The 24373-nt window shown below is 41.7% G+C and overlaps 1 protein-coding gene across 4 annotated transcripts in view; it reads right to left on the bottom strand.

The window, feature by feature from the left end:
• LOC139406303 (EPS8 signaling adaptor L2) overlaps positions 1-24373 on the bottom strand; it is a 124739-nt gene that overhangs the window by 39625 nt on the left and 60741 nt on the right. For all 4 annotated transcript variants that reach the window (XM_071148775.1, XM_071148774.1, XM_071148777.1 and 1 more), the window contains 5 exons: positions 18223-18384; positions 13535-13684; positions 13179-13258; positions 12922-13034; positions 267-343 (listed from right to left, as the gene is read on the bottom strand). In XM_071148775.1, coding sequence (XP_071004876.1) covers positions 267-343; positions 12922-13034; positions 13179-13258; positions 13535-13684; positions 18223-18384 — 582 coding nt within the window. The remainder of the gene's footprint in view (positions 1-266; positions 344-12921; positions 13035-13178; positions 13259-13534; positions 13685-18222; positions 18385-24373) is intronic.

The raw sequence follows: 24373 nt of genomic DNA, 5'->3' as shown, positions 1-24373 counted from the left end.
GTGTGTCTAAACAAAGGATCCAAGTCAGGGAAAATAATGTAAGAAATAACAAAAATTGAAAAAAGCAAAAAAAACTGCAAAGTTGGATAGGAGCTAGAAACAGGGCGGCCATCTTGTTTTCCATCTTGTTTAAAATCTTGTTTAAAATCTTGTATTAAACATTGTAAAGCGCTTTAAGCATCATGAAAAAGCATTATAAATCCAATCAATTAATAGTATTAATTATAGTATTATTTTAGTATTTCATAAATAAGAGTGTAACTCACCACGTCCTTCTCAATGCGCTGGGCCAGCTTCTCATGGGACTCTGGGTCCTGCTGGGCCGAACCTCGCCTCTCCACATCTGAAATAATGATAACAGTTATTGTTGTTGTTGACGTTGTTTTGTGTGTGTGTGTGTGTATCAGTGTGTGTGTGTGAGTATCAGTGTGTGTGTGTCAGCGTGTGTGTGTGTGTCAGTGTGTGTGTGTGTGTGTGTGTGTGTGTGTCAGCGTGTGTGTGTGTGTGTCAGTGTGTGTCAGTGTGTGTGTGTGTGTGTGATATGACCATACTGATATGACCATACTGACATAACCATACTGATATGACCACACTGATATGACTAACATGATATGACCATACTGATATAACCATACTGACAAGACTATACTGATGTAACCATACTGATATGACCATACTGATATGACCAAACTGATATGACCATACTGACCATACTGATATGACCATACTGATATGACCATCATGATATAACCATACTGATATAACCATACTGACATGACTATACTGACATGAATATACTGATATAACCATACTGATATGACCATACTGATATGACCATACTGATATGACCATACTAATATAACCATACTGATATGACCATACTGATATGACCATACTGATATGACCATACTGACCATACTGATATGACCATACTGATATGACCATACTGATATGACCATACTGATATGACCATAATGATATGACCATACTGACCATACTGATATGACCATACTGATATGACCATACTGATATAACCATACTGATATAACCATACTGATATAACCATACTGATATAACCATACTGATATAACCATACTGACCATACTGATATGACCATACTGATATGACCATACTGACCATACTGATATGACCATACTGATATAACTAACATGATATGACCATACTGATATAACCATACTGATAATACTGATATAACCATACTGATATGACCATACTGATGTAACCATACTGACCATACTGATATGACCATACTGACCATACTGATATGACCATACTGATATAACTAACATGATATGACCATACTGATATGACCATACTGATATGACCACACTGATATGACTAACATGATATGACCATACTGTGACGGCCCTGAATTATTTTGAGCCGTCTCAGTGCTTCTCCTTCCAATAGGGTGCTTTCCCTTTAATTCCCAATTAAATAGCCAGCATCAGCTGCGCAAAAGTGGCGTTTTGTGATGGAGACGTGACTGAGGATGTGTTCCCGAAGCTTCTCTATTCCGGTTGTTTTGTTGCTGTTAAACGTGTGTTTTGTAGCCTGAGAGTTTACCCAGGATCGGATCCACTCTTTGCGTCCGTGGACTACTCCTCTCTATTCTTCGTGGCCTTTCTCCGCTGGAGATCTGGTGGCGGATTGGATTGTCTGACTGACCGACTGACTACCACCTTTTTTGTATACGGTATTTCATTTGTTTTGATATGATGTATACGGTGATGATTTATGTAGTTAGATGTAATTGAGGAATTAGTAAGAGCAGATACGCTTTAAAGTTCTGTGGTAAAATGGTTATATTGATTGTATGATTTAATACTGGGTTTACGCTACACGGAATGAACGGACCAACATTGCGTGACAAGTCACTTGAGTTCACTGAACTCCTTACCGGGCGGGACTCTTTTTAGGCCCGAGGTACAGGACATTTCTGGAGGAACCAGAACTCATTGTGTTATATTATTATGTGTGTGTAATCCATTGATGTTGCTAATACAACCCACGCAAAAGAATAGTTGTTTTTGAAGTTCTTTCAATGTTTTAAGGGTTTATGAAAAGTTGATTTCCCTTCTGACGTTTACATAAGTCCTTTGTATGGTGTAGACTTGACGGACCAGATGGGACTCATTCCCTCCCAAACAACAAAAGGAGAAACCAATGTTTTCTCTGGTAGGCACAACCTACCTGGCACCCCTATAAAAAAATAACCTCAAGTCAAAACCGTTACATAAAAAATGGCACCCCAGATGGGACAGCACAACATTGAGAACTAACCAAAGCAAATCTTTTGTGTGGAATTAAAACAATGGATTCACCCCAAGATAATGTGCTCATCCATTTCATACCTGTCAATGGGAATACACAGGGCCATTCTGACCATCAAGCTGACAATACAAATCATAATGTGAATGGAGATAATGGAGTTGATTTGGGCCAGAGCCCTGGGAATCTGAATGCTCGGTCTGAACCACAGGCCACAGGAGGTCTAACCAGTTACTCACTTATTGACATGGATCTGTGTGGAAGTACTGAGCTAGCCCTCCCTCTGACACCCAACCTTCTTCCATTGTCTGGTTTATCTCCAGAGGTGGGAGTCTTACAACTTCAAGGTGACATCCTTGATATTCGTCGGACTCAACAACATCTCCAAACTCTTATCCACGATAAATTTAAATGTCTGAGGGAAGAGCAACAACAGAGTGCCATGGAATTCAGAAACTCACTGAGCACTCTAACCCACACACTGACAGAGCTCAGTGAGAGTGGAAGACGGGAAATTACTGGTGCCATGGACAGGCAGTTTGACTACCAACGAAACCAACTCACTGCCACTCTCCAATGGCGCCTGCAACATCATCACACTGAGGTCCTCAAGGACGTTAATTCTGTTTTTTCTCCCATGGTTAACACTGTAGACCACTTGCAAACAGAGCTCTCTAATTGTGTTAAAATGTTGGATGACGTGTCTGTGGACATGGCCTCCATTAAGCACAACTCCTTACACAGAGTTTCTCTAGTGTCCACTTCTGTTCAGGCCACTGAGGGCCAAGCTGGCACCTCTGAAGAGCCAAGACAAGGCCATGCTACAGCCACCCCTTGCAGGATGCAATCCACCATGCATCCTGGTGTTCATTTTCATTGTCCGATAACTCCCTTCCCCTCTACTTCCTCAATCCCTCCTAGCTCGTTTGTTCATGGTGATTTGAGTAGACGTCATGTGGGGGCGATGCCCATTAAATTGCAATTTCCCACCTTTGGGAAAAAAGATGACAGTCCTGATCCGCTAATGTACCTAGAAAGATGTCGTGACTTTCTTGCCCTCAATCCCCTGGCTGACGAAGAACTCCTTGCCACATTGAGGAATGTGTTGCATGGGACAGCTCGAGACTGGTGGGATGTGGCACGTCTCACCACTACCTCCTGGGCTGACTTTGAGGCCAAGTTTTCCTCTGCATTTCTGTCTGAGGACTACACAGATGAGTTGGCAGACAGAGTCAGGAATCGAGTACAAAGAGAGAAAGAGAGTATCCGTGACTTTGCATACGGTTACCACTCCCTGTGCAGAAGGTGGAAACCTGGCATTGAGGAGGAAGAGGTCATTAAATTGATTTTGAAGAACATCAACCCACTACTAGCCAGTCAACTCCGAGAACGAGTCACCACTGTCGATGGACTGGTTCGCTTGGGACAGCAGTTTGAGAAGGACAGAGAATGCCAACAGCAATATGACCAAAGAAAGAAACAGACACCCAAACCGTTACCCAAGACAGACCATCAACAACAGCCAGAGTCTCAAGCCATGACCCCTCTCATGTTCTGTTGGAGATGTAGCCAAAAGGGACATTCTTCAGCTACATGTCCAAGACCGTATCAAGAAAACCCTTCCAGAAACCACAAATCACAACAGGCCAACACACCTAACTCTCTTCGCAGGAATGACCATCCTTCTCTGGGTGCTTTAACCAGAGCTGAAATCCCAAGAGTCACTGCCTACGCCCCCCCATCGACATCCCCTTCCTTTCAGTTCATACCGCACCAACTGGTGTTACCCCTGTCCATAGGCCCATGGACAGGAAGAGCCATCCTGGACACCGGGTCATCCTACACACTGCTCAATGAGAAACTGTGGAAGGAGGTTAAAGGTCCGCAATACAACTTGAAGCCGTGGACAGAAGGTCCACTCTATCTGGCTGATGGTGAGGCTAAACGACCACTTGGATGGAGTGAGGTAGAGTTCCGCCTGTGTAACCGCTCCTATATGATTCCTTCAGTTATCCTACAAACCAAGAACCTTGCTTTTCCTGTCGTGTTGGGAATTGATTTCATGTACTTCAGTGGTGTCCAGATTGATATCGCACACAATTGCTACTGGTTTCCATACAATCCGAGCAAGAAGCATTTCTTCCAATCAGAAGCTACGAAGTTACATGATTGGGGTTCAAATGTGGCAGTCTTCTCTGCCGTTGCTCCGTTACCACTAACCCTTGATAATCCTTCTGACGATCTCCTTTTACAGGCTGTAAGAAGAGCTCAGCTGGAACATCCAGAGGAGTTAAGGCTGTTGGAACAGCTGCAGAATAATGCTGATGTATGTACTTCAAGGCTAGGACGCACCGGGCTCCTGAAGCACAAAATATTCCTTACACAGGAAATGCCGATCAAGCAAAAGCCATATCGTTTGTCCCCAGCGAAGCTAATCATCCAAAAGGGACTCATTAATGATATGTTAACACAAGATATAATAGAACGTTCCTCCTCTCCTTGGGCTGCTCCTGTTGTCCTCATCCCAAAAAAGACTGGTGGTCTTAGATTTTGTGTGGACTATAGGAAGACCAACAATGTTTCCCAGACTGATGCCTATCCTTTTCCTACCATCCACGAGATCCTGGAGTCATTGTCTGGCGCTGTTGTGTTCACTACCCTTGACCTCAATAGTGGTTATTGGCAAGTTGAGATGGACCAGGAAAGCAAGGACAAGACTGCTTTTGTCTGTGCTGAGGGCTTGTTTTCCTTTAAGGTGATGCCTTTTGGATTAAAGAATGCACCTGCCACTTTCCAAAGACTGATGGAGATTGCGTTAGGGGAGCTCAAAGGGAAGATCTGTTTCGTCTATCTGGACGATATAATTATCTACTCCCAGAACAGAGAACAACACTTTCAAGATCTTCAAGCAGTGTTGGACAAGCTAAGAGAAGCTGGTCTGACCGTGAATATGAAGAAGAGCAACTTCTGCCAAACTTCCCTGAAGTTCCTTGGCCATATTGTGTCTTTCGACGGCATTCATGTGGATCCTGAAAAGACCAAGGCGGTACAAGATTTTCCTGTGCCAACCACACTCAAGGCCCTTCAACGGTTCCTTGGGATGGCTGGATGGTACCATCGGTTTGTGTCGAACTTCTCCCAGGTGGCAGAACCCCTCAACGCGTTGAAGCGAAAAGGAGTGAAATTCCTATGGACGGCAGAGTGCCAGACATCCTTTGAAACCCTGAAACGACACCTCGTCACACCTCCCATTTTAGGTCATCCCAACTTTGATTCCCCTTTTGTTGTTTACACTGATGCAAGTGATGTTGGACTTGGTGCTGTCCTAGTCCAACAGACGGGACTTGGCACTGAAGAAGTGCTAGCGTTCGCCAGTCGGACATTGAATGGAGCAGAACGGAACTACTCCACAACCGAGCAAGAGTGCCTTGCAGTTGTCTGGGCTTTGGAAAAGTGGAGGTACTACCTGGAGGGAAGACACTTCACTGTGGTCACTGACCATTCCTCCCTTGTGTGGGTGTTCAAGACCAACAAACCAAGCACCAGACTCATAAGATGGGCTCTACGGTTGCAAGAGTTCACCTTTGCAGTAGAATACAGGAAAGGAAAATACAACACTGTTCCAGATGCCTTATCCAGGGCTCCTGCTTGTGATAACGGTGGCCCTCATCTTACATGTGCTACTGTCCTGTCAAGCAGTCGAGACTCGCCCAAAACAGACTTTCCCATCTCTGATGAGACCATATGGAAAGCCCAACAGGATGATCCAGAAGTACAGGCTTTGTACCAGACTATCCTGGAAGATGGAGAAAAGATGGTCAATCCTACTACAAAGCTGACCATCCTGGAAGACAAAGTCTACCGTGTTGTACAACTACCACACAGAACCCTCTACCAATTGTACATACCTGAAACTCTACGCCTACAACTGCTTCAACATTTCCATGAAGACCCATTAGCTGGTCATTTGGGCAGGTTCAAAACCTACAAGCGGTTGCAAGCGTTACTGTACTGGCCACATCTGAGCATGGATGTGAAGTCACACATCCGAAACTGTCAGGTTTGTCAAATGTACAAACCAGAAGGTAGAAAGCCTGCTGGCAAGTTGCAGCAAACGGTGGTTACCCGACCTTGGGAAATGCTAGGAGTGGATTTGATGGGTCCATTTCCTAGAAGCTCCAATCAGAATGTGTACATGCTTGTGTTTGTTGATTATTATTCAAAGTGGGTGGAACTCTTTTCCCTGCGTCAGGCCACAGCAAGGACCGTCTCTAACATCCTTACGAAAGAGATCCTGACTCGCTGGGGAGTGCCTGATTACATCCTGTCTGATCGAGGTTCCCAATTTGTCTCTGATCTCTTTGAGGAGACCTGCCAAAGATGGAACCTGAGACAGAAGTTGACCACGGCCTATCACCCACAGACCAATCTCACTGAGAGAGTAAATCGAACCTTGAAGACAATGATTGCTTCCTATGTAGGGACCCAGCACAAACACTGGGACAAGCACCTTCACGAGTTTCGATTTGCCCTGAATTCTGCTGTGCAAGAGTCCACTGGAGTCACACCTGCAGAGCTGAACCTAAGTCGTCCCCTCCGAGGACCCTTGGATATGGTGCTACAGCCCCAGCAGCTTACTCCAGACGCTGCTTGCTATGACCAGGTAGTCCATCTCCATGACTTGAGAGCTCTTGTCTCAAAGAACATGATCCAGGCTCGACTCAAGCAGAAGAGAAATTATGATAAGAACAGACGAGACATGCAGTTTCAGCTTCGTGATCGGGTGTGGCTTCGCTCTCATCCTTACTCGAAAGCTGAACAATTCTTCTCTGCCAAGCTCGCTCCTAAATGGCAAGGACCATATAGGATTGTGGAGCAGATGGGCCCTTTGAACTACCGAGTGGTGAAAGAGGACACAGGTGAAGATATGCGCGTTGTCCATGTCTCACGCCTTAAGGCCTGTTACCCCTCGGCTGAGGAATTGGAGGCGATTGAGCGCCGCAAGATCTTGGATATCTTTGAAGAGGAAAGTGAGGAGACTTTTCTCGGATTCCCAGACCCAGAAGTCTCACACCTTAAGGCCTGTGACCCCTCAGCTGAGGAGCGTGAGCTCCAAAAAGTCATGAGAATTTTTGTAGAGGAAAGTGATGAGGAGACCTTTCTCGGTTACCCCGACCAAGATGTGCCTTCCAGGGCAATGGTCGGCTTTTTCCAGGGGAGGGGGTGTGTGACGGCCCTGAATTATTTTGAGCCGTCTCAGTGCTTCTCCTTCCAATAGGGTGCTTTCCCTTTAATTCCCAATTAAATAGCCAGCATCAGCTGCGCAAAAGTGGCGTTTTGTGATGGAGACGTGACTGAGGATGTGTTCCCGAAGCTTCTCTATTCCGGTTGTTTTGTTGCTGTTAAACGTGTGTTTTGTAGCCTGAGAGTTTACCCAGGATCGGATCCACTCTTTGCGTCCGTGGACTACTCCTCTCTATTCTTCGTGGCCTTTCTCCGCTGGAGATCTGGTGGCGGATTGGATTGTCTGACTGACCGACTGACTACCACCTTTTTTGTATACGGTATTTCATTTGTTTTGATATGATGTATACGGTGATGATTTATGTAGTTAGATGTAATTGAGGAATTAGTAAGAGCAGATACGCTTTAAAGTTCTGTGGTAAAATGGTTATATTGATTGTATGATTTAATACTGGGTTTACGCTACACGGAATGAACGGACCAACATTGCGTGACAAGTCACTTGAGTTCACTGAACTCCTTACCGGGCGGGACTCTTTTTAGGCCCGAGGTACAGGACATTTCTGGAGGAACCAGAACTCATTGTGTTATATTATTATGTGTGTGTAATCCATTGATGTTGCTAATACAACCCACGCAAAAGAATAGTTGTTTTTGAAGTTCTTTCAATGTTTTAAGGGTTTATGAAAAGTTGATTTCCCTTCTGACGTTTACATAAGTCCTTTGTATGGTGTAGACTTGACGGACCAGATGGGACTCATTCCCTCCCAAACAACAAAAGGAGAAACCAATGTTTTCTCTGGTAGGCACAACCTACCTGGCACCCCTATAAAAAAATAACCTCAAGTCGAAACCGTTACAATACTGATATGACTAGCATGATATAACCATACTGATATGACCATACTGATATGACCATACTGATATAACTAACATGATATGACCATACTGATATGACTAACATGATATAACCATACTGATATGACCATACTGATATGACTAACATGATATAACCATACTGATATAACCATACTGATATAACCATACTGATATAACCATACTGATATGACCATACTGATATGACCATACTGATATGACCATACTGATATGACCATACTGATATGACCATACTGATATAACCATACTGATATAACCATACTGACATGACCATACTGATATAACCATACTGATAATACTGATATAACCATACTGATATAACCATACTGATATAACTAACATGATATGAACATACTGATATGACCATACTGAAATAACCACACTGATATGACTAACATGATATGACCATACTGATATGACTAGCATGATATGACCATACTGATATGACCATACTGATATAACTAACATGATATGACCATACTGATATGATTAACATGATATGACCATACTGATATGACCATACTGATATAACCATACTGATATAACCATACTGATATGACCATACTGATATAACCATACTGATATAACCATACTGATATGACCATACTGATATAACCATACTGATATGACCATACTGATGTGACCATACTGATATAACCATACTGATATAACCATACTGATATAACCATACTGATATAATCATACTGATATAACCATACTGCTATAACCATACTGCTATGACCGTTACTGATATAACCATACTGATATGACCATACTGATATGACCACACTGATATGACTAACATGATATGACCATACTGATATGACTAGCATGATATAACCATACTGATATGACCATACTGATATGACCATACTGATATAACTAGCATGATATGACCATACTGATATGACTAATATGATATAACCATACTGATATGACCATACTGATATGACCATACTGATATAACCATACTGACATGAATATACTGATATGACCATACTGATATGACCATACTGATATGACCATACTGATATGACCATAGTGATATGACCATAGTGATATGACCATAGTGATATGACCATACTGATATGACCATAATGATATGACCATACTGATATAACCATACTGACCATACTGATATAACCATACTGATATGACCATACTGACTATACTGATATGACCATACTGATATGACCAAACTGATATGACCATACTGATATAACCATACTGATATAACCATACTGATATAACCATACTGATATAACTAACAACATATGACCATACTGATATGACCACACTGATATGACTAACATGATATGACCATGCTGACCATACTGATATAACTAACATGATATGACCATACTGATATGACTAACATGATATGACCATACTGATATGACCATACTGATATGACCATACTGACCATACTGATATGACCATACTGATATGACCATACTGATATGACCATACTGACCATACTGATATGACCATACTGATATAACCATACTGATATGACCATACTGATATGACCATACTGACCATACTGATATGACCATACTGACCATACTGATATAACTAACATGATATGACCATACTGATATGATTAACATGATATGACCATACTGATATGACCATACTGATATAACCATACTGATATAACCATACTGATATAACCATACTGATATGACCATACTGATATAACCATACTGATATGACCATACTGATATGACCATACTGATATGACCATACTGATATGACCATACTGATATAACCATACTGATATAACCATACTGATGTGACCATACTGATATAACCATACTGATATAACCATACTGATATAACCATACTGATATAACCATACTGCTATGACCGTTACTGATATAACCATACTGATATGACCATACTGATATGACCACACTGATATGACTAACATGATATGACCATACTGATATGACTAGCATGATATGACCATACTGATATGACCATACTGATATGACCATACTGATATGACTAATATGATATAACCATACTGATACGACCATACTGATATGACCATACTGATATAACCATACTGATATTACCATACTGATATAACCATACTGACATGAATATACTGATATGACCATACTGATATGACCATACTGATATGACCATAGTGATATGACCATAGTGATATGACCATACTGATATGACCATAGTGATATGACCATACTGATATGACCATAATGATATGACCATACTGATATAACCATACTGACCATACTGATATAACCATACTGATATGACCATACTGACTATACTGATATGACCATACTGATATGACCAAACTGATATGACCATACTGATATAACCATACTGATATATCCATACTGATATAACCATACTGATATAACTAACAACATATGACCATACTGATATGACCACACTGATATGACTAACATGATATGACCATGCTGACCATACTGATATAACTAACATGATATGACCATACTGATATGACTAACATGATATGACCATACTGATATGACCATACTGACCATACTGATATGACCATACTGATATGACCATACTGACCATAGTGATATGACCATACTGATATGACCATAGTGATATGACCATAGTGATATGACCATACTGATATGACCATAATGATATGACCATACTGATATAACCATACTGACCATACTGATATAACCATACTGATATGACCATACTGACTATACTGATATGACCATACTGATATGACCAAACTGATATGACCATACTGATATAACCATACTGATATAACCATACTGATATAACCATACTGATATAACTAACAACATATGACCATACTGATATGACCACACTGATATGACTAACATGATATGACCATGCTGACCATACTGATATAACTAACATGATATGACCATACTGATATGACTAACATGATATGACCATACTGATATGACCATACTGATATGACCATACTGACCATACTGATATGACCATACTGATATGACCATACTGATATGACCATACTGACCATACTGATATGACCATACTGATATAACCATACTGATATGACCATACTGATATGACCATACTGACCATACTGATATGACCATACTGACCATACTGATATAACTAACATGATATGACCATACTGATATAACCATACTGATATAACTATACTGATATAACCATACTGATATAACTAACATGATATGACCATACTGATATGACCATACTGATATGACCATACTGATATGACTAACATGATATGACCATACTGACCATACTGATATAACTAACATGATATGACCATACTGATATGACTAACATGATATAACCATACTGATATAACCATACTGATATGACCATACTGACATAACTAACATGATATGACCATACTGGTATGACTAACATGATATGACCATACTGATATGACCATACTGATATAACCATACTGATATAACCATACTGACATGACTTTACTGATATTACTAATATAGATATGACCATACTGATATGACCATAGTGATATGACTATACTGATATAACCATACTGATATAACCATACTGATATAACTAACATGATATGACCATACTGATATAACCATACTGATATAACCATACTGATATAACTAACATGATATGACCATACTGATATTACTAACATGATATGACCATACTGATATAACCATACTGATATGACCATACAGATATGACCATAATGATATGACCATACTGATATAACCATACTGATATAACTAACATGATATGACCATACTGATATTACTAACATGATATGACCATACTGATATAACCATACTGATATGACCATACTGATTTGACCATACTGACTATACTGATATGACCATACTGATATTACTAACATGATATGACCGTACTGATATAACCATACTGATATGACCATACAGATATGACCATAATGATATGACCATACTGATATAACCATACTGATATAACTAACATGATATGACCATACTGATATTACTAACATGATATGACCATACTGATATAACCATACTGATATGACCATACTGACTATACTGATATGACCATACTGATATGACCATACTGATATGACCATACTGATATGACCATACTGATATGACCATAATGATATGACCATACTGATATAACCATACTGATATAACCATACTGATATGACCATACATATATGACCATAATGATATGACCATACTGATATAACCATACTGATATAACTAACATGATATGACCATACTGATATTACTAACATGATATGACCATACTGATATAACCATACTGATATGACCATACTGATATGACCATACTGATATGACTAACATGATATAACCATACTGATATAACCATACTGATATGACCATACTGATATGATATCAGTGTGTGTGTGTATCAGTGTGTGTGTGCATCAGTGTGTGTATCAGTGTGTGTATCAGTGTGTGTGTGTGTGTGTGTGTGTATCAGTGTGTCTCTTACCCTGCATGTTCATGGCAGCCACACGGCCCTTGACTGAGGGGGCCGAGCCCTTGGGGGCCGAAGAGGGGGGGATGATGGATTCTCTGTGGTGCTTCATCTTCTCCTGGTTCACCCTGAGAGGAGGAGAGGAGTTAAGGGGAGCTGGGCACCCCCATTATAAATCAGGGCCCCTCCATAAGAATGGAAATATCCCTATACTATACCCCCCCCCCCACACACACACAAAATGTTTTTAAAAGAGACGTCAGGCCTCTTACTTCAAGGTCTGTGGTCGTATCTTCTTCCCATGTTTGCTGTCCCCCAGAGCGCTGTCGATGTCTGCATGGACCATCTCTGCCTGTAGGGGACAGAGACAAAAGACTAGAGATTATTATTATTATTATTATTATTATATTATATATTATTAATTATTAAAAATAAACAATTGTCTTGGAGAAGGAAGACTTGGAGGATGTATTATTGTTGGACATATTAATTATCTGTTAATTAATTAAAACATTTTAAAACAGTCACACTTTAGCTCTGTTTTCTATAGGACTTCAATGGAGACTTTTGCTTCCTACGTCGCAAGCCTGGATAATGTCTGTACTGCATAGAGATAACGGTGACCCACCTCCACCTCGTCGCAGTGGAAGAAGTGTATGTCAGGTCTGTGCTGTTCAGTGTCTTGACACACCAGCAGAAGGACGGATGGATACCTGGTCTGATTCAACACTGTCTGACAGTGGTGGATCGTAGGCAGGGGGAAGTTCTCCAACTCTTCCTGTGAGGGTGGCGAGGAGGCAGGGAGAGAGGGAGGGGGTGAGAAGGAGGTGGAGGGAGAAAGAGAGAGAGAGGGAGGGAGGGGGTGAGGTAGAGAGAAGGAGAGAAGGAGAGGGAGGTGGAGAGAAGGAGAGAGAGAGAGAGAGAGAGAGAGAGAGAGAGAGGAAGTAGAGAGAGAGAGAGAGAGAGAGAGAGAGAGAGAGAGAGAGAGAGAGAGAGAGAGAGAGAGAGAGAGAGAGAGAGAGAGTGTGATGAAGGAAGGAAGGAAGGAAGGAAGGGAAAGAAGGGAAGGAGGGAAAGAGAGAGGGAGGGAGGGAGAAGGAGAGGGAGGTGGAGAGAAGAGAGAGAAAGTGTGCGGGAGGGAAGGGGGTAGGTAGAGAAGGAGAGCGAGAGCGAGAGAGAGAGAGAGAGAAAGAGAGAGAGAGAGAGAGGGAGGGAGAATGAGAGAGGTTATCCCATATCAAATGTGTCATCAGTTATCTCACCATAAAGGTCTAAAGGTCGACAGATCTGTGGCTCAGAAAATACATGTCCACATAACACAGGAATATGATGTTTGTGACATCAAATAACGAGAAAATCTGAAGACTAGGACTGGCATAACTACAGCACTACGTAGGACATTATCCCAACTACAGAGCTACGTAGGACATTATCCCAACTACAGAGCTACGTAGGACATTATCACAACTACAGCACTACGTAGGACATTATCACAACTACAGCACTACGTAGGACATTATCACAATTACAGCACTACATAGGACATTATCACAACTACAGCACTACGTAGGACATTATCACAATTACAGCACTACGTAGGACATTATCACAACTACAGCACTACGTAGGACATTATCACAACTACAGCACTACGTAGGACATTATCACAACTACAGCACTACGTAGGACATTATCACAATTACAGCACTACGTAGGACATTATCACAACTACAGCACTACGTAGAACATTATCACAACTACAGCACTACGTAGGACATTATCACAATTACAGCACTACGTAGGACATTATCACAACTACAGCACTACGTCGGACATTATCACAACTACAGCACTACGTAGGACATTATCACAACTACAGCACTACGTAGGACATTATCACAACTACAGCACTACGTAGGACATTATCACAACTACAGCACTACGTAGGACATTATCACAACTACAGCACTACGTAGGACATTATCACAAGTACAGCACTACGTAGGACATTATCACAAGTACAGCACTACGTAGGACATTATCACAACTACAGCACTACGTAGGACATTATCACAACTACAGCACTACGTAGGACATTATCTTCAGGTCGGAGCTCTAGAAAGAGGCCAGAGTTCCCGACTTGGAATTCCGAGTTGGATGACCGTTCGAAGCGTATTTTCCCAGTCAGAACTCGTTTTCCTCCGAGTTCCCAGTTTTCTTGAACTCACTGAAGTATGAGATTTCCCAGTTCCTAGTTTCCTGTTGTTTTGAACGGGGCAGAAGTCATGCTAGATTGACAGCGTGGCCAATGTATTCAACCTTATCTGGCCTGTGGGGTTGCATGTGCATGTTTATCTTTTTAAGCTTGGAAAAGAGACCCTTAAACCCAGACGTGGACCACGCACCCTCTCCACCGAATAGCAGGCAGAGGAAGCAAAACAGGGATTTCATTTGCAAACCACTCATTGTTGAATTGGCAACTTGTTGTGTAATGTCTATGTCCAATGGCCGATGAGCACCGATACGTTTTATCTATAATCTCTCTTCATATGACAAGGAATGAAAAGGATTTGCCAGTAGATTGACGACGTGATTCATGGTGACTGGTAGCTCAGATTGTGAAAGTATGATGTTGACATGATCAGTCCAATCAAAGCTACCTGTAGATATAACATGATGTGACATCATTTAATCTGTGGCCAATGACCTTGAGACTTCTTGGATGGGCACTTCTAATGTAACTCTATGGCAGCATCCAAGCGGGCTTGAACTGCCTAGCTCTCCCTGTAAATTTTGCGGTGACCCCCATGAGTGACAGAACACTGAGCCAATCACGGCGTAACTAGAGAACATGACCAACCCCTACTCTCTGTATTTTCTGCTGGCTTCTCCACCACCACAGAAACCACTGAGCTGAAACGCCTGCATTCTGGAGCTGCCTTACTTTTATCTATAATATCTCTTCGTATGACAAGGATGGAAAATGATTTACTCAAGAAAACAAAACCGATACCATGTTTGTATGTAACTTTATTATCTCAATATTATATTTAGCCCAGAAAGACGGGTCACCACTGAATATACTATACATAGCATAACTACATACAACTACATAGGTCAGGATAAAAACTCTAATAGCACAGGTCTTTAATAGTTGGTATTAAAACCAGTGCCTTTTTACATTAATTGAACCAGGTCAGTTAAGAGCAATTTCTTATTAATAATAGCGGCCTACCAGAAGGCAAAAGGCCTCCTGCGGGGACGAGGGCCCCGGGATTACAAATGTAAAATATAGGACAAAACACGCATCACAACAAGAGAGACAACACAACACTACATAGGAGACCTAAGACGACAACATAGCAAGTCAGCAACACATGACAACACAGAATGGTAGCAACACAACATGACAACACAGAATGGTAGCAACACAACATGACAACACAGAATGGTAGCAACACAACATGGTAGCAACACAACATAACAACATGGTAGCAACACAACATGACAACACAGAATGGTAGCAACACAACATGACAACACAGAATGGTAGCAACACAACATGACAACACAGAATGGTAGCAACACAACATGACAACAACATGGTAGCAACACAACATAACAACATGGTAGCAACACAACATGACAACACAGAATGGTAGCAACACAACATGACAACAACATGGTAGCAACACAACATGACAACACAGCATGGTAGCAACACAACATGACAACAACATGGTAGCAACACAACATAACAACATGGTAGCAACACAACATGACAACACAGAATGGTAGCAACACAACATGACAACACAGAATGGTAGCAACACAACATGACAACAACATGGTAGCAACACAACATGGCAACAACATGGTAGCAACACAACATGACAACAACATGGTAGCAACACAACATGGCAACACAGAATGGTAGCAACACAACATGACAACAACATGGTAGCAACACAACATGGCAACAACATGGTAGCAACACAACATGACAACAACATGGTAGCAACACAACATGGCAACAACATGGTAGCAACACAACATGACAACAACATGGTAGCAGCACAACATGACAACAACATGGTAGCAACACAACATGGCAACAACATGGTAGCAACACAACATGACAACAACATGGTAGCAACACAACATGACAACAACATGGTAGCAACACAACATGGCAACAACATGGTAGCAACACAACATGACAACAACATGATGGCAACAACATGGTAGCAACACAACATGACAACAACATGGTAGCAACACAACATGGCAACAACATGGTAGCAACACAACATGGCAACAACATGGTAGCAACACAACATGGCAACAACATGGTAGCAACACAACATGACAACAACATGGTAGCAACACAACATGACAACAACATGGTAGCAACACAACATGGCAACAACATGGTAGCAACACAACATGACAACAACATGGTAGCAACACAACATGCTACAAACATTATTGGGCACAGACAACAGCACAAAGGGCAAGAAGGTAGAGACAACAATACATCACACAAAGCAGCCTCAACTGTCAGTAAGAGTGTCCATGATTGAGTCTGAATGAAGAGATGGAGATAAAACTGTCCAGTTTGAGTGTTTGTTGCAGCTCGTTCCAGTCGCTAGCTGCAGAGAACTGAAAAGAGGAGCGACCCAGGGATGTGTGTGCTTTGGGGACCTTTAACAGAATGTGACTGGCAGAACGGGTGTTGTATGTGGAGGATGAGGGCTGCAGTAGATATCTCAGATAGGGGGGAGTGAGGCCTAAGAGGGTTTGTTGCAGCTCGTTCCAGTGTGTAAATGGAATGGAAATTCCAAAGTTCTTCACCTACAGGATATGTTGTTGCCCAGCAACTGTTTTCCTACATTAGGAATGTGCATATCCCTCACGCTTGCTTCACAGTCTTACCCGTGTGTGTGTGTGTGTGTGTGTGTGTGTGTGTGTGTGTGTGTGTGTGCAAGTGTGTGTGTGTGTGTGTGTGTGTGTGTGTGTGTGTGTGTGTGTGTGTGTGTGTGTGTGTGTGTGTGTGTGTGCAAGTCTTACCATGTGTGTGTGTGTGTGTGCAAGTCTTACCATGTGTGTGTGTGTGTGTGTGTGTGTGTGTGTGTGTGTGTGTGTGTGTGTGTGTGTGTGTGTGTGTGTGTGTGTGTGTGTGTGCAAGTCTTACCATGTGTGTGTGTGTGTGCAAGTCTTACCATGTGTGTGTGTGTGTCTGTGCAAGTCTTACCGTGTGTTTGTGCGTGTGCGTGTGTGTCTGTGCGTGTGCGTATGCGTGTGTGTAAGGCTTACCTGTGTATCAACATCCAGTAGCCGTACAGCCTTGTCGCTGACCTGAAGCAGCATCTCCTGGGTCCAGATCTTCTCTTTAGAGTCCAGCAGCACCAGCTTCTTAATGGCATCGTCCACTGTGGCAATGGACTCTGTCTTGTCCATCATGAAGGTGGACAGGTGCTGTAAGGGGGGGGGGGGGGGAGAGGGTTAGATAACAAACAGGAAGAGGACTGGTCTTGTCCATCATGAAGGTGGACAGGTGCTCTGGGGTGGGGGGGGGGGGGGTAGATAAACACATTCATAGCTCAGAGCCTATATGAACTGTAACTCAGTAAAATCTTTGAAAATGTTGCATGTTGATTTAGATTTTTGCTCAGTATATATGTGAGTATACATATATCAGTATATACAGTGCCTTGCGAAAGTATTCGGCCACCTTGAACTTTGCGACCTTTTGCCACATTTCAGGCTTCAAACATAAAGATATAAAACTGTATTTTTTTGTGAAGAATCAACAACAAGTGGGACACAATCATGAAGTGGAACGACATTTATTGGATATTTCAAACTTTTTTAACATTTCAAAAACTGAAAAATTGGGCGTGCAAAATTATTCAGCCCCTTTACTTTCAGTGCAGCAAACTCTCTCCAGAAGTTCAGTGAGGATTACTGAATGATCCAATGTTGACCTAAATGACTAATGATGATAAATACAAATCCACCTGTGTGTAATCAAGTCTCCGTATGAATGCACCCGCACTGTGATAGTCTCAGAGGTCCGTTAAAAGCGCAGAGAGCATCATGAAGAACAAGGAACACACCAGGCAGGTCCGAGATACTGTTGTGAAGAAGTTTAAAGCCAGATTTGGATACAAAAAGATTTCCCAAGCTTTAAACATCCCAAGGAGCACTGTGCAAGCGATAATATTGAAATGGAAGGAGTATCAGACCACTGCAAATCTATCAAGACCTGGCCGTCCCTCTAAACTTTCAGATCATACAAGGAGAAGACTGATCAGAGATGCAGCCAAGAGGCCCATGATCACTCTGGATGAACTGCAGAGATCTACAGCTGAGGTGGGAGACTCTGTCCATAGGACAACAATCAGTCGTATATTGCACAAATCTGGCCTTTATGGAAGAGTGGCAAGAAGAAAGCCATTTCTTAAAGATATCCATAAAAAGTGTTGTTTAAAGTTTGCCACAAGCCTCCTGGGAGACACACCAAACATGTGGAAGAAGGTGCTCTGGTCAGATGAAACCAAAATTGAACTTTTTGGAACTTTTTGGCAACAATGCAAAACGTTATGTTTGGCGTAAAAGCAACACAGCTCATCACCCTGAACACACCATCCCCACTGTCAAACATGGTGGTGGCAGCATCATGGTTTGGGCCTGCTTTTCTTCAGCAGGGACAGGGAAGATGGTTAAAATTGTTGGGAAGATGGATGGAGCCAAATACAGGACCATTCTGGAAGAAAACACGCCCAATTGCACGCCCAATTTTTCAGTTTTTGATTTGTTAAAAAAGTTTGAAATATCCAATAAATGTCGTTCCACTTCATGATTGTGTCCCACTTGTTGTTGATTCTTCACAAAAAAATACAGTTTTATATCTTTATGTTTGAAGCCTGAAATGTGGCAAAAGGTCGCAAAGTTCAAGGGGGCCGAATACTTTCGCAAGGCACTGTACATATACATACATACAGTTGAAGTCGGAAGTTTAGCCAAATACATTTAAACTCAGTTTTTCACAATTCCTAAAATTGAATCCTTAGTAGAAATTCCCTGTTTTAACGTAGGACATTATCACAACACTTTATTTTAAGAATGTGAAATGTCAGAATGTCAGAATAAGAGTAGAGAGATTTATTTATTTCAGTTTTTATTTATTTCATCACATTCCCAGTGTGTCAGAAGTTTACATACACTCAAATTATATTTGGTAGCATTGCCTTTAAATTGTTTAACTTGGGTCAAATGTTTCAGGTAGCCTTCCACAAGCTTCCCACAATAAGTAGGGTGAATTTTGGCCCATTCCTCCTGACAGAGCTGGTGTAACTGAGTCAGGTTTGTAGGCCTCCTTGCTTGCACAAGCTTTTTCAGTTCTTCTTACAAATTGTATATAGGATTGAGGTCAGGGCTTTGTGATGGCCACTGCAATACCTTGACTTCGTTGTCCTTAAGCCATTTTGACACAATTTTTGGAAGTATGCTTGGGGTAAATGTCCATTTGAAAGACCCATTTGCGACCAAGCTTCAACTTCCTGACTGATGTCTTGAGATGTTGCTTCAATATATCCACATCATTTTCATTCCTCGTGATGCCATCTATTTTGTGAAGTGCACCAGTCCCTCCTGCAGCAAAGCACAACCACATAATGATGCTTTCACCCCCGTGCTTCACGGTTGGGATGGTGTTCTTCAGATTGCAAGCCTCCCCCTTTATCTTCCAAAAAGTACGATCTTTGTCCCATGTGCAGTTCCAAACCGTAGTCTGGCTTTTTTAATGGCTGTTTTGGGACAGTGGCTTTTTCCTTGCTGAGAGGCCTTTCAGGTTATATCGATACAGGACTCGTTTTACTGTGGATATAGATACTTTTGTACCCGTTTCCTCCAGCATCTTCACAAGGTCCTTTGCTGTTGTTCTGGGATTGATTTGCACTTTTTGCACCAAAGTGCGTTCATCTCTATGAGACAGAACGCGTCTCCTTTCTGAGCGGTATGATGGCTGTGTGGTCCCATGGTGTTTATACTTGCATACTATTGTTTGTACAGATGAACGTGGTACCTTCAGGTGTTTGGAAATTGCTCCCAAGGATGAACAAGAACCAGATTTCTTGTTTTGAAGTCGTGGCTGATTTCTTTTGATTTTCCCATGATGTCAAGCAAAGAGGCACTGAGTTTGAAGGTAGGCCTTGAAATACATCCACAGGTAATATATACACCTCCAATTGACTCAAATGATGTCAATTAGCCTTTCAGAAGCTTCTAAAGCCATGGCATCATTTTCTGGAATTTTCCAAGCTGTTTAAAGGCACAGTCAACTTAGTGTATGTAAACTTCTGACCCACTGGAATTGTGATACAGTGAATTATACGTAAGTGAAATAATCTGTCTGTAAACAGTTGTTGGAAAAATGACTTGTGTCACGCACAAAGTAGATGTCCTAACAGACTTGCCAAAACTATAGTTTGTTAACAAGAAATTTATGGAGTGTTTGAAAAATGAGTTTTAATGAGTTTTAAATGACTCCAACCTAAGTGTATGTAAACATCCGACTTCAACAGTATTATATATATATATATATATATATATATATATATATATATATATATATATATATATATATATATATATATATATATGTGAGATAGAGATAGAGAGAGAGAGAAAGAGAGACCTGGGCCCTGACAGTAAATAATGGTGTTCCAAAAAAAAGTCCAGTTACCATAGTTACCACAAATACTAATTCCATCTAAACACCGTTGCCCTGGAAACTATAGAACTATGGCAACTAACTATACCTACCTCGATCTAACCAACAGGTAACATCCACAAAGCTGTGAATGACCTAAGAGACGAGGCAAGAAGGGCCTTCTACGATATCAAAAGGAACATAAAACTCGACATCCCAATTAAGATCTGGCTAAAAATACTCCAAATCAGTTATAGAACCCATTGCCCTCTATGGTTGTGAGGTTTGGGCTCCGTTCACCAACCAAGAATTCACAAAGTGGGACAAACACCCAATTGAGACTTTGTATGCAGAATTCTGCAAAAACTATACAACTCAAACCCCCAAACAATGTAAGCAGACCAGAAATAAGACTATACCCACTAGTTAACAAAATTCCAGAAGAGAGCTGTTAAATTCTACACCCACCTAAAATAAGAAATACCCGCACATTTCACCACAGAGAGAGCTGGTTCTGGGGCTCTGTTCACAAACAAAATTAGATCCAACCACAGAGAGAGAGAGAGAGACAGAGAGAGAGAGACAGAGAGAGAGAGAGAGAGAGAGAGAGAGACAGAGAGAGACAGAGAGAGACAGAGAGAGACAGAGAGAGAGAGACAGAGAGAGACAGAGAGACAGAGAGAGACAGAGAGACAGAGTGACAGAGAGACAGAGAGACAGAGAGAGAGACACATTGGAAAGAATTAACAAAAAAACAGAGCAAACTAGAATGCTATTTGGCCCTAAACAGAGAGTACACAGCGGCAGAATACCTGACCACTGTGAATGACCCAAAATTAAATAGCTTTTTCTATGTACAGAGTCAGTGAGCATAGCCTTGCTATTGAGAAATGCCGCCGTAGGCAGACATGGCTCTCAAGAGAAGACAGGCTATGTGCTCACTGCCCACAAAATGAGGTGGAAACTGAGCTGCACTTCCTAACCTCCTGCCCAATGTATGACCATATTAGAGAGACATATCTCCCTCAGATTACACAGATACACAAAGAATTCGAAAACAAATCCAATTTTGATAAACTCCCATATCTACTAGGTGAAATTCCACAGTGTGCCATCACAGCAGCAAGATTTGTGACCTGTTGCCACGAGAAAAGGGCAACCAGTGAAGAACAAACACCATTGTAAATACAACCCATATTTATGCTTATTTATTTTCCCTTGTGTACTTTAACCATTTGCACATTGTTATTACACTGTATATATATATATATATATATATATAATATGACATTTGTAATGTCTTTATTATTTTGAACGTTCTCTATGTGAGTTTAGTGTTAATTTTTATTGTTTATTTCACTTTTGCATATTATCTACCTCACTTGCCTTGGCAATGTTAACACATGTTTCCCATGCCAATAAAGCCCCTTGAATTGAATTGAGAGAGAGAGGTGTGTGTAGAGAGACAGAGAGAGAGAGAGGTGTAGAGAGAGAGAGAGAGAGAGAGAGGTGTGTAGAGAGAGATAGGTGTGTGTAGAGAGACAGGGAGAGAGAGGTGTGCGTAGAGAGACAGGGAGAGAGAGGTGTGTGTAGAGAGAGAGAGAGAGAGGTGTGTGTAGAGAGACAGGGAGAGAGGTGTGTGTAGAGAGACAGGGAGAGAGAGGTGTGTGTAGAGAGAGAGAGAGAGGTGTGTAGAGAGAGAGAGAGGTGTGTAGAGAGACAGGGAGAGAGGTGTGTGTTTATCCTAGCAGTAAGCTCCAGATGTGTGTGTAGCGAGAGGTGTGTGTTTATCCTAGCAGTAAGGTCGAGATGTGTGTGTTTATGTGTGTGTGTGTGTGTGTGTGTGTGTGTAGAGAGAGATGTGTGTGTGTGTAGCGAGAGGTGTGTGTTTATCCTAGCTGTAAGCTCCAGATGTGTGTGCTTATGCGTGTGTGTGTGTGTGTATAGAGAGATGTGTGTGTTTATATGTGCGTGTGTGTGGGTAGAGAGAGATGTGTGTGTTTATCCTAGCTGTAAGCTCCAGATGTGTGTGTGTGTAGAGAGAGAGGTGTGTGTTTATCCTAGAATTAAACTCCAGCTGTGTGTGTGTGTGTGTGTGTGTGTGTGTGTGTGTGTGTGTGTGTGTGTGTGTGTGTGTGTTATCTGTGATTGCTCTGGAGTCTGATAATAGGAAGGTAATAATATTAAGTAAGTTCATATCCAACCTGTGGACTGGACACACGTGGTTCATAGTTCAAACACCAACTGCTACCAGCACAACAGTTTAAAGGGATCTGTTGGAGTGGTATGCAAATTGGAGTCGGGTCTAGTCTTTCCGGGATGATATGAGTCATGAACAGCCTTTCGAAGCACGTCATGGCTACAGATGTGAGTGCTGCGGGGCGGTAACTATTTAAGGCAGGTTACCTTTGCTTCCATGGTCACAGGGACTACGGTGGTCTGCTTGAAACATCTAGGTTTTACAGACTAGGTCAGGGAGAGGTTGAAAATGTCAGTGAAGACAAATGCCAGTTTACATATCTGTAAATGATGTCTGAGTGTTGGAGTGGGCCTCTGGCTATCTGTAAATGATGTCTAAGTGTTGGAGTGGGCCCCTGGCTATCTGTAAATGATGTCTGAGTGTTGGAGTGGGCCCCTGGCTATCTGTAAATGATGTCTAAGTGTTGGAGTGGGCCCCTGGCTATCTGTAAATGATGTCTGAGTGTTGGAGTGGGCCCCTGGCTATCTGTAAATGATGTCTGAGTGTTGGAG

This window comes from Oncorhynchus clarkii, chromosome 4 (genome assembly GCF_045791955.1).
Source record: "Oncorhynchus clarkii lewisi isolate Uvic-CL-2024 chromosome 4, UVic_Ocla_1.0, whole genome shotgun sequence".
In the NCBI taxonomy this organism is placed as follows: domain Eukaryota; kingdom Metazoa; phylum Chordata; class Actinopteri; order Salmoniformes; family Salmonidae; genus Oncorhynchus; species Oncorhynchus clarkii.
This window is presented reverse-complemented; position numbering and strand designations above follow the sequence as displayed.